This window comes from Sabethes cyaneus, chromosome 3 (genome assembly GCF_943734655.1).
Source record: "Sabethes cyaneus chromosome 3, idSabCyanKW18_F2, whole genome shotgun sequence".
Taxonomy (NCBI): Eukaryota; Metazoa; Arthropoda; class Insecta; order Diptera; family Culicidae; genus Sabethes; species Sabethes cyaneus.
This window is the reverse complement of record NC_071355.1, coordinates 70238559-70255798: the sequence shown is the minus strand read 5'-3', so window position 1 is coordinate 70255798 and position 17240 is coordinate 70238559. Positions and strand designations below refer to the sequence as shown.

Sequence of the window (17240 nt, the reverse complement as noted above, 5' to 3'; positions counted from 1 at the left end):
GTTGGGATACCTAAACCCCATTCTCTGAGTTGTCTTCTCAGGTGTCTGATAGTACCGTATCTTCTAAGGACCTCAGCAGATTTCCCTACTCGTAAAAAAGCGCACTAGAGAGAAAAAAGACGAAGCAAAATTTTCAATGAGGGTTCATTATTTTTGGATGGTTTTGAATACTCAACCGTAGTAACATATCATATCAGATGCGGGATTTACACACAATGATGTATTCGAAAAACTATGTTGTAGCTTCATTTAAGAAATAGGGTACGGGAGGGTATTTTCAGCCCATTAAGCTGTTGCCCAAACAATATTCAGGAATTACGTTGAAACTATATTCATTCGAGACAAGATTTTGATACCAGTTGATAGAATAATATTTACTGAATATCGGCGTGTATTTTGGTCTTAATGAAACGCTACTGAATTAGAGTTATAGTCGCGAGAAATGATGAAGTCGCTGCGGCTAAATTGGGCCGATTTTCTATAGTGGTGTCTGTGTTTCTTAAATTCGACCGGCCGAAATAGCCTGCACAGGGATTAGATGCTTTACAAAAACAGATGAAAAGAGAGACCGACGGATAACGTGTCGGTATTGCCTAGATACCGGCTCATTGAAGATAACTAGTTTTGCAGTGGCAACAGCTTGCTGCTGGCGCTAGTGTATCATTGAATCGTGCATATACATTAGGCCGTATGAATAAAAGAGTTAGAGCAAATGCTCCCATACGATTTAAACGGGAAAAGCAAAGCAAACTGTTTGATTCATTCGGTCTATTAGCACCAGAAGCAAGTGGTTGTCACTCAAATACTAGCTATGTCAACACGATAGAAGAGTTTCAGGCGCAACTGCATCACATCTTGGTAGTAGTGTAAATAAAGCACCATATGCTGAAATTAAAAAGCAAAATGCTGTAGATGGCTAGTGAATAAAAATTGATTTATATTTTCATATCAGAGTGGAATTTTTGTGTTCTTCCGTGATGAAAAGAAGTAGAATTGTTCTGTGACATCATATTCACAGCTGTTTAGTTGCTAGAATAAGTAAACGTGATCATAATTGTGTGTTTTTCAAACCATCATCAAGAGCGTAAGCGTAGTAAGCGATTGCTGCTGGTTTTTTCAGCCTGATTACGTGCCAGTCGAAAAACAGAGTTTTGATGTTTATTGAATAAAATTTAGCAAATTACTTACATTTTTATGAAAATAGTTACATTAAAGCTTATGAGTGCTATATTCGTTTCTGTATTGTTATATAGCGGCAAAGTTTTTATCTGGGAAAGCGCAGCAAAAAAATGGAGTGTATGCCGAATTTAGTAGCGTGCTGGAAATACCCTACCCTATTTAAGATTTTCAACATGCTATCGTTCTCGACCGCACCAACGCCGTTTGATGCTCGCGCTGCTTCGGCCTTAAGATCTCCAAGAGTGTCTCCTGTTTTCATTTTTTCATTTATGGTCTTCAGCACTTTTGTTCATATGAATATCCCCTTTAATCTAAAACTGTCAAAAGTTAGTCATCGCTTACTATAATGAAAATAAAAAAATAACTTTTTTGTTTTAGGAAATATAGACAGCTTCTTCGCCAAAGTTGTAAATATTTTAAAAACAAGCAACTTTGCTGAAGAAATAAAATTTCCAACTTTATTGAGTGCTGAACTATAGGCATTATTCTTCAAAACTGCTTTAAAAATTGATTTTTCATACTTAGCTTTTGTTAGTTGCATTTTACAAGAATACAATGTTCTAGGCAATTATCGAAGCTCTCAAATTACACGTTTTTGTAGAAGACCGCAAATCTCTTGGATCTTTACTTGCAGAGTTATCGCATACTCAAGCTTTAAATTTCCTTAGCTTCACGCGCCCATGGAGTAATATGGGGCAAGCGGATTTATGAAATCAGCGCTTCATCTTAAAGCTTAAGTTGAGTACTATAAACTTGTATGGGTTCCGCTTGTTCCCAACGACTCAAATGAGAGTACGGCAAGCACACGTTTTAGGTATTTCGCGTTCGCTAAAGGCTTGACGCACGTCCATTTTTTTGTGTTAGTAGATAGACACATGATTTCTTCGGCAAAGTTATGGAAAATATAAAGGTAAACAACTTTACCTTGAAGACCATTCATCGCTTACTATGATGACGAACTTTCGACAGTTTTAGGTTAAGGGGGATACAGTGGTAACCCGATTTTGTCACTCCCCGATTTTGTCACTCCCCGATTTTGTCACCCCCGATTTTGTCACGTTTTTGACCCGATTTTGTCACCCCCGATTTTGTCACGTTTTTTACCCGATTTTGTCACGGTTTTGATTTATCAAAAGCTTAGTTTGAAAATCAATTTCAAACAAGTCAAGTGTGTTAAAACACTGTGAAAAGAACTGTGTTGATTTTTGTGGAGTTTCCACAAAAGTTGTTTCTTTTCTCCACAACTATAATAGCTAGAAGGTCACTTTCTTTGGCAAAGTTTTTTATAATAATCTTCTCAAAAATTTTGTAGAACATTGTTTTACTCTATCTCTTACTGCTTGAAAAATAAATTTTCTATCTTACTTTTAGGGGGGTTAATCAAAGAATCGTTCATACCATAAGAGCTTTTTACGCTGTGAAATTTCTCTGAACATAGTCAACCAGTATAATCAACCATTTCGGCGCAATTAAAAAACGCGTGTTTTCATACTTGTGGGACCTCTCAGCACAGGTGACAAATGTCCACGAAGAGGTAGAAGGAAGTGTGAAAGGTCCTAAAAGTGATCAGAATGAAATATATGTAGTTCGTTCTAAGTTATCTGCAAAAACATTAAAATTGAAAAAATACCCGATTTTGTCACTGTCCCGTTTTTGTCACCTCTAAATTCATCATGGGGGTGACAAAATCGGGTCATTACTGTATTCATACGAACAAAAGTGCTGAAGACCATAAATGATAAAATGAAAGCAAAAGGTACTAGGAAAAAAGTTCCGCTTTTCACACCATTGAACCACTGTGCAGTGGACAGTGACTATATTACTAGCCAGTTTGACATTTCATATAGTTTTAATTATGTTGAAGTGAAAAGAAATTATGAGGAAGAAGGTGTTGATCGGTATTTAGTATCTTTCGGTACTACTCTTGTCGGAACCATTCTGGTCCGTCGATAACTGTTTACAACCAAAAAGATTTCGACTTACCTGTAAGTGGATTGGAACTTTTTTCACGGGAGCTGGAGCAGCCATCGCTCGAAACTTAGATTCTATTTAAACACAAATATCGATCTAAAGGATTGTTTTCACTTATTTTTCCGTCTTCTGTTGTTCGTAACCACTGGAAGACTCACTTTTTCTGCAAATACAATTAGAAGAAATATTATCTAATTTCACGTAATCTGTGTCGGTTCAATTCTCACAAAACACGATCTTCAGTTTCATTATTCCACCAGTTCTGTTGCGTGAACATTTCATCATTTGTTTGCCCTTTAAACACAATTGTTGATTGCTTCAACGACGATTACCTCGCCTATCGAAAATTGCCACAACAAACAACGGGTTCAATCAATCCATTTGAACCACAAATAATAACCAACACTTCCCAAGGCAGCATCCCATAGCTCACACACTGCGCACCAGCATTATTACCGAACCGCGAGAAGTGGAAATTAGAAAACATAATATTTACTGCGCCAGCTCCTAACACTGCAACGCAAGATCGGTACGATTTCACGGTTGAAGTTGATTCCCATCTTTTGGGTTCTCTGGAAAACCGCTCAACAGCTCTCCGCAGCAGTTAAGACGAAATACAAAAAAATCTCATCAAGTGTCTAAGCTCGAGAGTAACCTAGGGAACAAAACGGCATGCCGTTAACAGCACATACTACCTTATACTACTGTAAGATTCTTGAGTTGAACGGCACTGAGCACTGTTATAGTTCAACACATTAGCAGTTAGAGGGTTAGCAACCCTACTGGAACGCTCTATTGTGGCAATCAAACAGTTTGCATCGGTGTGGTGAACAGGTTAATGTGATGGTCCCGGTTTTATTTCATCGGGATCTCAACAGGGGGGAGGGTCTCATTTTAAAACTTTAATAATACGTGACACTCACCAAGCAAACAAAAAAAACAATAACTCAGACTTTGATTGTCTAACAACAAATAGAATAAATGTTTTGCACCTGTTTAACAAAACATTTTTAATGTGATACACCCTTTTACACACGATTACACATAGACAGCACTTTTCATGGTTCGGCGCACTGCTCAAGTGTTCGCAGAGTAGTTGCGAATAATTCTGCACTTGCATCGGTAAATAAAAAAAATAGAAATAAAACGACGGCCAAGGCACGAGTCAATCAGGTAATTGGATTACGCGATGATATTTAGTACGCATTTACAGGTGGGTGGAGCATTGAAACGTGGTCTACACGCTGGTTGAGCACGAAAAATAGCCACCGGAGAACTAGCGGGATGTGCACGTAGCAGCGGCCGGGGCCGGGGCGGCTTGGAACGTTACCGGAAGGATCGAATGGCATCTGCGCAAGATGAGCTGAGCAATTGGATACCAGCAGGGCAGCAGCCGTCGCCGGCCGGGATGTATAGGATTGTTTTGTACTGACTGGCTCACTGCGAATGATGTAATTCGATAAACGGTGCAGCAAATTGGATCACTCAGCTTAGCGAAAAATTTGCACGAATCGCCAGCTGCTGAGCTGAGTGAGAAGTAGGTATTTGTCGGGTATCTGTTCTCGTTTCATCTCACACAGCAAGAAGTGCAGAATTACGTCAGTATCCATTGACAGGCCCAACTATGTTTTTTTTTTACTTTTACACGACGAAAAGCAGACGTTACTAATAATGATGTAAACAAGCGGAAAGAGTTTTTGTATTTCTATTAATGGACTATGTGATGGTGACAAAGCGAAAAATCTAATTGGCAGCACAAACACTGTTAAATGGAACGCAGGAGGCGGAGTCCAAAGTTTAATTAAAACGTCAACCACTTTCGGAAACAATTATAAAACTATTAATTCAAAGCGATCAAATTGTTTTTCGTCTTCATCTTTTCCGTTTTTACTTTTTTAGGTGCTCCGTTTTTCTTCTTTTCTGTCACGTTTTGTCCTGTTTTTGGCTCCCATTTTTCGTTTTACTCTCCGGTTTTTAACTCCCGCAATTCGTCCCCAGTTTGACCTTGTTTTTTGATCCGTTTTTTCTGTTTTTCTTTTCTCCCATCCGTTTATAATTCGTTTGATCGTTTTATCCGGTATTACTTATCTTCTCTATCGTTTTTTCTCAAACTCTTTTCCTTTTGGATCTCTTTAGTTTTCCACTTTTTCCGTTCTTGTCTCGTTTTCCTTCTTTTTCTATTCCGTTTTCCAACTATTTCTAACAGTTTTTGTTTCTTTTTTGTCCCGTTTTTCCACTATTTGTCTCGTTTCCCTCTTTTTCTTTCTTGCCGTCTTCTCTTTTTTGCCGTCTATTTTCTTTTTCCCTTGTTTTCTTGTCTCGTTTTCACTCTTTCTATCCTGATTCTATCCTCCTGTTCTACTCTTTCCTGTTTCATTTTTCCTTTTTTCTACCATTTCCAGACTCGTTTTTCCTCTTTTCCAGTTTCGTTTTTTATTTTATGTTCCGTAACTCCTGTGAGGTTCCGTTCCGCGGGTCACCGGCGCACATTCGCGGTCTGCAACCGTCTCGCACTTCATAATGAACTTCCGTTCATTTATCATTGCGCTTAGGGCAATAAAAATTTTTCAATGATCTATACTCTATAGTAAATAGGGTAACGCGTATGTTTTGTTTTTTGTTTGATTAAAGTTATTTGTTGACTACTTGCCAACTCATGTTTTTTATTGAATTTAGGCATTCCGAAAAAATCGGCCTTTCGTGATTCGGCCATTCGGTACCAGCCCGAACAGACGAATATTGAGAAAAAAAATGACAGAAACCTGACAGAAAAAGGAGGATATAATAGGATGAAGACCGAAAGAGACGAAAACGAAAAAAAAGGAAAAAAAAGACGAAGAAGATTTAGAATGAGAGAAAAACGACTCTTAACTTAAGACAGTTCTAAAAAGGTTTGGTCGGGATCTGTAAATTGCGACCCCCGCCACGCCGCCATTTTTCTGTGACTGATATCAAAACCATTCCATCGAGGAAACTGGCATCTCTTCTTTGAGCCCATACAAATGATAAGTAACATAAGTAACAGCGCCCCCTTCCGACAGAAATTGAAGTTGTGTGTGCATGGATTGGTGGGCAAAGATGTGGCAATGCATTGCATAATGCATACGTATTTGCGTGCTTCCATCTTATAATATACACACAATAGTATGTGTTAGTTAAATTTGAACACTGCAGGTAGCAGGGCGGGCGAGAGTTCGAGAGGTCCATCACTTTGGGGATACTGTCAAATTACCTGTGAGAGTGTATTGGTGACACAGAGCCGATGAATTGTCAATATTGCAGTATGATTCAGCACTGCTGTCAGTGTTTGTTGTTTCTGTTCATGGCGACTCCCCGGCACGACGCCATTTTTCTATGACTGCAATCTAAAACGTCAAAACACTGGGCGGGAAATCATTTCATAGAAAATATATGGAGCGGCCATTGTTGTTTGGGGCCCAGCAACGAGGGGCCCATCAGTATGGGGGTACTGTCAAATCATATGTGAGAGTGTATTGGTGACACCGGGCTGGTTCATGGCAAGATAGTTTAATTTTAGTATATCCGCAGACCAGGCTTGGCATACACTTTTCGCTTCGATTTTACTCTTTTGATTACTGCTACTCAGCCTAGCAAAATTTGAAAAAGTGGTGTATGGGGCATTTGTATAATTAGTTATTATCTAAAATATTGCTGAAGACAGTAGTGTTTTATTTTTTGTATTTACGGCGCTATAGGACTGCAATGCCGTTGGTAGCAAAGAGAGCGCTCTTTTTGCTACCAACAGGGTAGCAGCCTTATAGCGCCGTAAATACAAGAGATAAAACATTACTTTCTTCAGCAATATTGTAGACAATTACTTGTTCTACAAATGTCTCATGCACTACTTTTTCAAATTATATCTGTGTATTCTTCATTTAAGGTGCGTTTAACTATCAACCTGTGGCCGTTATAGGAAACCTTCGTTTACTATGCGATAGTTCGCTGATGATTTCCGTTTCTTCAAGGTAGCGTACGATTCAGTTTGGCGAAATGGGTTGTGGTGGATGATATTTTGATGGTTTCACGGGCCGATGAGATATCGGACAAAATTGTGACGTTAAATGAATGAAAGCAAAGTGACGATTTAACGAGTTTTCTGTTCTACTTAGCATTGGAAGGAGCAGCTATGCGAAGAGCAAACGTGCAGAGGAGCGGTATAATCGATACGAAATTTTACCTGGAAGTTGCCGCGTTTATCAAGAAGGATCGCGCGAAAGAGAATGGACGGACCTGGCCTCGGTTCATCATTCCAAAAAATCACTGGAGGCTGCAAGATAAACGCTGTACCGAAGACCGCCAACTTTCCCAACGTCTGCCAGGTTGCCACCGATAGATAATCTTTAGGCGAATTTCAAACGGAGGAATTTCACGCTCAAGAGCCAGGAATGAGTCAAGGTCAGAAAAGAGCTGAATCTATCTATCTACCTTTCTCAACATCTTTCTCGGCCATGACAAAGGCTCTAGCCAGCTGCCTAGCAGGGCGTCGAAGCATTTTTATGGCTGGACTGATCAACGTAGGATGGAAAATTTGTTCCATTCAATGGACTCTCGGTTTTTTTTCATTGTCATCCGAAATCCACTTTTAAATGCATACATACGCTAGTAATAGTATTTTGCAATTTTTTTGAAAATGCAATATAAAATTCCACTTTTTTTGTATTAAACTAGCAATGAAGAAAGTTTTATAACCACTTTCCGATGATAAAAGTATCTACCTACTCTGTTCTGATGTTCCAGAGTAGCGACCTAAATTACAGCGCCGACATCATTAGCAATCTTCGGAGGTACCTGCTTCGTGTTAGTAAATACAAATCATACGGACCACTGACCTGGTGTGAGTTGACAGCAGTTGAATATGCAATTTAAAACATTTTCAAGATACCCCTGGCAAATTCTATGCCTTGGTTAACGAAGACACAACATTTGCTCCGTATATGTTGTATCGTGAATTTTTATTAAACATTTGAGATATCCCGAATGAAGTTAACAACCTCCGGTTGATTGCGAACGAGAACGACGATACGAGTGGCATCAATGTCAAAGACAGGAAATGTTACTTTCTACATTCAGCAGCAGCAGCAGCAGCACTAGTATGGTGCGGCGAGCCCTGATTATATCCAAGACTGCAATCTCTTTAGTGCAAATTAAAAAGAATTACACCAAAATCAGACATAAATTGCTGCGAGCAAAACTCAAGTTGAATGCTCGGCGGGTGATGCAGACGCATCGACGCGTAGAGCATTTTAAAATGCATCAATAATACCGATGAATCCGTATAACGGAGCAGCCAAAGACACTTATCAACTATACCCTACTTCAATTTAAACTGAAGGTGCAATGTGTTTACCGCTTGCTTACAGCAAATTGACCTATTTGGATTTAATTACGTTTACGTAATGATACCGTATTACGACCGGTGTTTATTACTCTATCAAGTGATTAGAATTGAATCTTGATCAACAGGCATGTCGTGGCTGGGTGGTGATTTGAAAAGAAAAAATCACTTGCGGCTAAGATCATTTTTAATAAAATTTTCACCGTTAATATTGGATGTATTATATGGAAAATACTGTCAGTCCACAATCATGGGCTACACGCAATTATTAGTTACTTTTGACTTTAACTGCGTATATTCATTCAAATATTACTCATCGATAGAAAAAAATGATTTAATTTTTCATTTAGTAGATATATTCATTCTGTAGGGGAAGGGCGGTAAAGACGGACACCTTAAGGTAAAGACTCAATATCTACTCAAATATAACTGTATTGATCCCAATTTTCGTATAAACTGAACCTTTAAGTCTCTGTCTAATAAAGTTACAACGTGTGCTGGAAAATTTCATCCAAAATTTATGCATTTTTTAATATTATAAACATCATGTATAAATCAGAGTTTCTGCGCATGGGCGGGAAAGACGGACACTTGATATGGGAAAGACGGACACTCGCAAAAAGGTGTCACGCGTCGTTGAATTATCAGTACAGTTGGATTTCGAATTTGACATGGTTCGATTTTGGCAACAAAAGTATCCGTTTTTGGCAACACAAGATATTTCTCTTCCAAAAATATGCTTACATATCAATCAGTTTCCGCATACATGCTTTAAATGACGAAAAAATGATGCCCTGAGTATGTTCATGAAAAAAAGTTATGTGGTTTCGAACAATAATATTTTTATTGCCGTAGGACTGCGTCTTACCGCAGGGTGTTAATAACTTATTTGCACCGGACGGATAGCTCTTGTCGGACTTTTTAAACATAAAATGGTTGCAATCGGTGATTAATGATATTTAGTCAACTTCTTAAGCATTTACATTAAATTATTTCCTATCGAAAAAGGGTCTCGACTCGATTTTGACACGGTTGCGATTTTGGCAACATAGGCGACTCGCATTTGTTGCCAAAATCGTAATCCAACTGTATTAAGAAAAATTAACATATTTCATAATGTATTTAGGAAAGAATTGGTTTGGGAAACCCCCTTCCCGATCCCCCCTTTGAGCGAGAAAATAGAATGGTTCCCTTCAATATTTTAATTGGTGACGAATTAATCGTTTCTAAAAGTTGGCTCATTCCAACTGTTATATGACTTCTGGTTACTTTTACATATATAATATGGAAGTATTTGCAATGTTAAATCGTTGTTGGGCGTTGTTGTGAACCCATTTTGTTCAAAATCTGTGTGTCCGTCTTTCCCGACTTGGATACCATTTTTTCAAACTTCAATAACTTTTTACTGAATATTCAAAAATTCACTAGGTTTCCAATCGATATTCAATGAAAGATCAAACTAACGCAATGTCGTCGGTTTAGCATGAATATGTTGTTTTTTAACGATTTACCAGCTATTTTCTTCACGCACAAAATTACATCGGTTAGCGTATATACGCATTTTTTCTTTGTTTTGCTTATAAAATTGACAGCTACGCTGCTAAAAATCGGCAGTTTATTTCAAAAGTGTTAATTCAATCTATAGAAACATTTCCCATCATTGATTTGCTTCAAAAAATTATTGTTTATGAAATATGACAAGTGTCCGTCTTTCCCGCAGTGTCCGTCTTTACCGCCCTTCCCCTACTACTAAACAAGCCAGTACGCCTGAACGCCGAATAAAATATGTTTTGAATTTTTTCATTTTACCAAGAGTAATTCTCGCTGAAACGGGGCCACAACTGACACGAGGTCTTCAAATATTGGAACTTTTGCGCTTAATTGGTTGAAAATGGTTAAACAATAAGACTTACACTTTTGATACCGCAAAATAGTGGACCCCTCGTTCGCCAAAGGGCCTAACAGTTTCAAAAAAAGTAAATTTTGAGCAAACCTTGAGATCTATATCATGTGATATTTCATAAATTTGTCATGAAACCACTAACAAATGGTCTGGTTCTGTAAAGAAGAAGAACTGGGCTTTCAAACAGGGTAAAAAATTTTGGCGGTCATCTTGGATTTGGCTGCCATATTGGATTTTATAAAAAAATCTCCGTTTTCACCATAAGCCCTCCAACCGATTTTCATTTTAAACCCGCCATCAGAAAGCTGAGAATTGAGTATTATTCCAGTTCAATATGACCTGATTTGCTTCCCATTTGTTCAGTTCCATCTTGCACGTACTATTGGATACCCCACAGAAAGGTTCGGGGCCTGTAAATTCCATAGCAGATCCAGATCTGGCTAACTCGTCTGCTCTCTCATTACCTTCTATACCACAGTGCCCGCAAACCCAGTGCCAGCTGAGAGGCCATCGCCACAGAATGCATGTCCCGGGATATCTGAACAGAATTCTGGAGAGTTTAGTTACTTCCAAAGCCGGATACTTGTTTACGAGTCCGTCGAGGGCTGAAAGATGATGAACATCACGGCGGCAGTTCCACAAGGCTCCATTCTCGGACCAACGCTTTGGAACGGGTTGTACAATGGGGCGTTGATGCTGAAACTGCCCTGAGGCGTGTTTATTTGTTTAGGCGTGTCGGCTTTGCCAATGACATTAGGCCATACGAACAAAAGACTTTACTTGACTTCTTCCATAAGGCTAACACGGGAGAAGCAAAGCAAATTGTTTTATCCATACGGCCTATTGTATTTTCGGCGATAGGCAAAACGCTGGAGGAGGTAAAAATGCTAGCGATCTAAGCTATAAAAACAATAGAAAACTAGATGCAGGAGACGAAGCTGCAAATAGCCCACCACAAAACGGAGGTGATGCTGGTCAGTAGGGGAAGACTGTCCAGAACGCACCGTGGGGGTAGAATGGCCCATGCTATTAATTGCTTAAAAACGCGGAAACTATTTGGTAAAATTATGAATGCGCATTTTATTTTGGTGTAAAACACGCTAATTCATAATTATGTAGCATGTAAAAGCATCAAACATAGCCACATCCAATAAAATCAAGCGATTATCCGCGAACTCATTCCACATGTAAGAAATCACGGTTTTCTCTTAAGCTTTTACCACTAGTCGGTATGCAAATTTCATAATACATACAGTCTATCAGTATAATCAATATATATAGAATGCCAGTGTCGCTGCAGTGCGCGTGGTAAACATCACACATGTTCAGATAATGTATTTACATTATATATGCAAATGTGTGTGTGTCTGAGATTCATCAAAAGGGGAATCTCATTGTCAAACTTTGACAACCAGTTTAAAATTTCAACTATGGCTGCCAAATAATGTGATTGGAAACTTCGCTTGCTTCAAATTTTTGAAAAAAAATCGGTGCTAAAGGGCGCCGTTTTGGGATTCTATTCATCCGGACGAAAAGAAAAAGAACGTTTAACCACAGAGAACAGACTACCAGGTAATCGACAAAAAGTGTGTAAAAGGTTTTTATGTAATCTACGAGTAATCCTTCAATAGAGCACCCCTCGAACGGTAAGTGGCAAACTAAATCTTGATGTCGCTGCCATCGCTGCTATGTAACTCCAGCACAAAGAAATATAGATAAAGGTACATGGATATATTTTTATGTGTTTGGCAAACTATTTCTGGAGGGCGCTACCGACAGATTTTACACACAAAAAATCGATTACTTCCTTCGAGCCTGTTAATCTGTTCTCTGTGGTTTAACACCATTTCACTGGCATAAAAACACAGCGGAGAGCGCACTGATGACAGCACCAACCAGCGCACAGATAAAGAACAGATAAATAACAATGAGAAACTTTGACAATGAAGTTCCCGATGCACAGACTTGATACAGATTGTTAGCATCATGTTTACCACAATGAGTCCTGTAGAAAAACAGCGACACTGGCATTCTATATATATTGATTCTACTAGTCTATCTAATTGATATACTGTCATACTCGATGATTCATCACAGAAACGGCATTAACTATGCATATTTTTCACATATATTGCAAAAAACTTCAAAATACAAAACAGGGGCAGAATGCATCACAGCGGGATCGAACAGTTATAAAATATTTTTAATTTGCAGTACATCTTTCGTTTCGGATTATTTATTAAAATGTAGCAATATTATGTATTGTATAGGACTTAGAACTTGCCTTAAACCTAATTGTACATTGTTTAATTTACAATATTTCATCACACATCAGTTGGAGAAAATTAGATGATTAAATTTTATTGCCAATTATGTTGAGATATGAACCCATTATGTCCCAGCAAACAATCGTTTGCAACAAACGCTATAACGAACGCTTTCGCCATTTCGGCAGCCTAGTTTCAGGAGTTTATTTAACACGTGATTGAATGGTAAATTTTTTGGTTGCGTTTAACGCCTAGCTGGGTAAACTAGGTGCGTTTTGTCCACGGGCTTTGGCGTTCTGCCTCACATAATGATTTTGACTCTTGCCAAAAATCGTCAAAAATAACAAAAAATACTGGATCCCAAAGTCTTCTAGAAGTTGAAAAACGTGGAACAAACACGCCGTTGCTCTGCAAAATAATGTTTTGCTTAAGCGGTGCATTCTGCACCACCTTACCCTAATTGTGAAGCCGTAAAGTGGGCAGAAATCCTTGTAGGAGAGCTCGTGATTGCCTCAACACGTATGCTTAAGCATATAGGAGTAATGATTGATAACAGGCTTAGCTGTAACAGAAATTGACTACGCTTGTGAGAGGGTAGCGAAGGCTACTGGCCAGCGTATTATGGTCGGTACTACGATATGGAGCCCCAGCCTGGATCGCAGCGCTGTTAACCAAGCGGAATCACGCAAGGCTAAATAGTACCTTCTGGATCATTGCCGTGAGAGTAGCTAGTGCGTACAGAACCATGTCATCGCATCGGATGCTGGAATGCTTCCCATCCGCTGCACCATCCTGGATTTGGCCAGGGCTGAGAACGGTAGACGGACGTATATGTTCATACCGGTTCTGTCGATCTGGTTGTGCAGGAACCATGGACAAATCAGTTTTCACTTGACGTAGTTTCTGTCGGGGCACGGTTGTTTGAGGCAATACCTACTCCGCACCGACACCTGCATGTCCACACAGAACGAAATAATGATTTTCACATTCGATGTAAACTGAAATCCGATTTATTTTCCCATTAAATAAAACGTAAACAGCCAGAACCGTTTTTAAACATATATTTTTGCATCAAACCAAACGTAATAAACAAGCCTTTAAGTGAAATAACACGTAATTTTAAACGATTTGCGATGTTCCATTTATGTGCATGTCAGAAGACGTAAAATTACAAGATGTTTTCGAAGTGTGCAGAATGCGGAGAAATAGAAGAAACAGCGGGTCTTCGAATGGATAACGCAGTAAACGAAATGTGTCGGAAGGAGAGTGCATGGAATGCCGTCAACAGTGTAATAGCACGGATTATGGTGCAGTTACAACCAGGGCCGGCGCTTTTCTTAAGCAAAACGACCAGTTGCTTGGAGCACCACTTCTAGGGGGTGCCATTTCGCCTACATTGAAAAAACTGTAGCATTAAATAAATAAGTGGTTAGCATAAAACCTTCTTCCTTCTCCTTTAGCAGCATGAAGCCGGGATGGCAAGTGGTGTATCTAGAGTTACTCTCCGCTGTATTAAGTCCTGGGCTATTTGCCACCAATTCGTTGAGCATTTCGAAACAAGCAAAGCAGCTTCAACCTGGTCGAGCCATCTAGTAAGTTGGGTCTCTCTATTCCTAAAGGCCCACAACCCACATCACATACTAACATGTTAGCCGAAAATGTTGGTGGATTCATGTTCGGTCAACACTCTCGCCTGTGCATGAGCGCTACGAACCAAGCAGGCAAAAGAAGATATTGGGCTTGTCGCTCGACCTGAATGACCCGCCAACATTTTATTCGTTTCCAACCCAACATATGCGTACGTGTATGGAGCGCTTAAGGCCAATGAAGAACAGATTCACTGCACGGTCATCCGGTATTCTTGCGACGTGACCGACCCATCGTACTCTCCCAACTTTCGATTAATGTATTTTTAAAAATCATTCCAAGTAGTGCCAGCAGTGCATGGTTCATACGCCTACGTCATTCTTCGCTTTCCGTTTGCGCTCCACCTCCTCCTGATGAAAATCTATTCGCAACAAAACACAACAATCAAAACACTCAGATAAACGTGGTGGGAAAGTGGCATTGATGATATTAAATTATTTAGAAATTTTTCGAGATTTTTCGAATCTTCAGAATCCACAATCAGCAGATTCATCTTCGATGAAGTAGCAAGGTATGAGGACAAAGTTTCTGAAGTAACAGGAAATATGAACCGAACTTTTTTGAAGGTTTATCATGCTAATAATGGGTTTCAGAAAAACCGACAATTATTCAAAAGAAATGGCGGTTGACTGTGACCAGTGTTGCGAATCCCGCACTTGTGTAGGCTAATTTTCTCACACAGGTGTACTCGTTCTAATGAAAACGCCGGTATAAGCATTCCTTTCGAACTCCCGCTTTTGTTTATTCATGTACTGCAACGACTTTGCAAGTGTGTATTTAGCTAACAGCCACCGTCGTCGCACTCGCACTTCATTGCAGCCTGAGCAACTTATACCGATAACTCGTGAGGACTCGCACTCCCACCCGCATGTAGAATCGGGGGCGTAAAATGAAGAAGAAAACAAAAAGTAATGCAAAATCTATATCCCAGTGTGCCGCTAGCCCTCACGGGTAGCTGGCTGCTCACGAGATGTTTGTCTCGTGAATGGTTATGCAGAAAGACGCTACGAGACTGTGCGTTTGCGAGTGTGTAGGTAGTAAAATATCTCCACACAGCAACGCCGGCTGTTTTTCGTTTGTTCTGGGGGCGCCATTTTAAGAATTTGCGCGGAGCGACAAATTGGCTAGCTCCGGCCCTGGTTGCAACTAAAATGGAGAGACGACCAACGGACAAATAACACGAACTAGGGCATCTGGATAGACGTAGTGGCAGTGGAGAGGCAAGCTGGAAGCAGTGACACTGTGGATGATCAGAAAACCTACGAGGGTGGCCATGAAAGAAGAGAAATTATCCCTAGACACATCTCGATAGGTGAAGTGGCGAACTCGGCGGAGCAGTGCTGAGCTTGATAAGAAACCCTGCGAGGGTGACCGAGAGGAGATGGACGTCATAATGGTCGCCATCTCCGGATTGGTACACGTCTCGGCAGGTGCAGGGAAAGTGGATGGTTTAGTTACATGAAGTAGCATCAAGCATCGAGAAAATCCTGCGAGGGTGGCTGTGAAGGTATAGGCGTTATGACAGCCGCCCTCGTCGGATCGGTAAACGTCCCGACAGGTCTACACAGCAGTGTACAGACACAGCCTCCCCCTAAAGTAACACGTAACGGTTGTCCTGGGGGTGTTTAGGTCATGCGCTCGTGAGGTTTTTAGTGGGTTAAGTGGGAGATTCACTTTGTGCCACGTGATGTAAGCATGCATTAATGCGTAATGATCAGGAAGTTACGATGAGTAGAAACTTTGGTTTCGCAAGATGCTTCGATCAAGGAGTATACACCGCCGCACAAAGCTGAACATGTATAAAACGATAATCAGACCTGTAGTCTTTTACGGACATGAGACTGTCGGTCTTTACTTACGGAAGGCATATTTGGTGTATTTAACTGAAAGCTATTGCAAATAGGCACTACCTGCAGAGCTATACGGAGTGCCGGCCACCGGCACCGTAAGTATACCGGACGGCTATGCAGAGAAATCCAACCTCTTCAAGAACTCCACCTGCATCAGGGGGCACAACGTGCTAGATGGCTCGACCAGGTTGAAACTGACTGGCGTGTGTCGAGACACTCAACTTATTGACGACGAGTAGCATAGAACTGAGTACAGTGGAGAGGAGTTTTGGATACGACAAAGGTCATCCCGGCTCTATGCTGCTGAGGGGAAAAAGAGGAACTTTGGTGGTCGTACGGTTATGTGCTGGGAAGCTTTTTACTTTCAGGGAAAGTTACCTTTAGCATGAATTACAACGGAAATGAAGTTGGAAAACTACGTACAGGGATACCTCGATATAAGACAATTTATAATTTCAAAAATTTTTCTTATATCGAAATTGTCTTATACCGAAACATGATTTTTTCAAAAATTTTTTTGGGGTTATTTTGAAATAATGAACATCTTCATGGCGTCGATTTTGGAATGAAAAATTAACTCTATTATTGTTACCAGCTCTGTCAAAGGCATTTGTTCGATATAAGATAAAAATTGTCGAGGTTGTTTTATAACAAGGTTGGCTTATATCACGTATGTAGTCATCTAATACAATAGTCAGTTTGTAAAAAGTCCGTTTCTGTTCATTTTATTTTGCTACCAGCTGACCCGACAAACTTCGTATTGCCACAAATTAACCTGTGTTGTACATAAATCATGAATCTCGGATGATCTTTGTCACAATCTCGAGTTTTGCAAGTTTCTGAGGAGTTCAACCTTAGATGATTCATTTTGGCAGTTACGTAACTATGAAAGCATCCCAGGTAACCAATAAGCATCACCAATGCTATTCAAATATAGGCCAATAAGCATTTAAGTTGCCTTAAATGCTAATTAAAAGCTATTTTGGCAAAATATACAGCTACTTTACTGATAACCTTATAGTGCTGACAATGCTAATTTACTGCTAATTACCGACACGACGAATTTG

At 39.8% G+C, this 17240-nt stretch overlaps 1 protein-coding gene across 2 annotated transcripts in view; it reads right to left on the bottom strand.

Moving 5' to 3' along the window:
- LOC128744314 (dihydropyrimidinase) overlaps positions 1–17240 on the bottom strand; it is a 55024-nt gene that overhangs the window by 30750 nt on the left and 7034 nt on the right. The window contains exons 1-2 of one of the 2 annotated variants that reach the window (XM_053841207.1): positions 3378–3486; positions 3163–3313 (exon numbers count right to left, since the gene is read on the bottom strand). In XM_053841207.1, coding sequence (XP_053697182.1) covers positions 3163–3207 — 45 coding nt within the window. In that variant the 5' untranslated portion in view covers positions 3208–3313; positions 3378–3486. Of the gene's footprint in view, positions 1–3162; positions 3314–3377; positions 3487–17240 lie in introns of those variants that run through there. The other variant, XM_053841206.1, reaches the window with a different exon arrangement.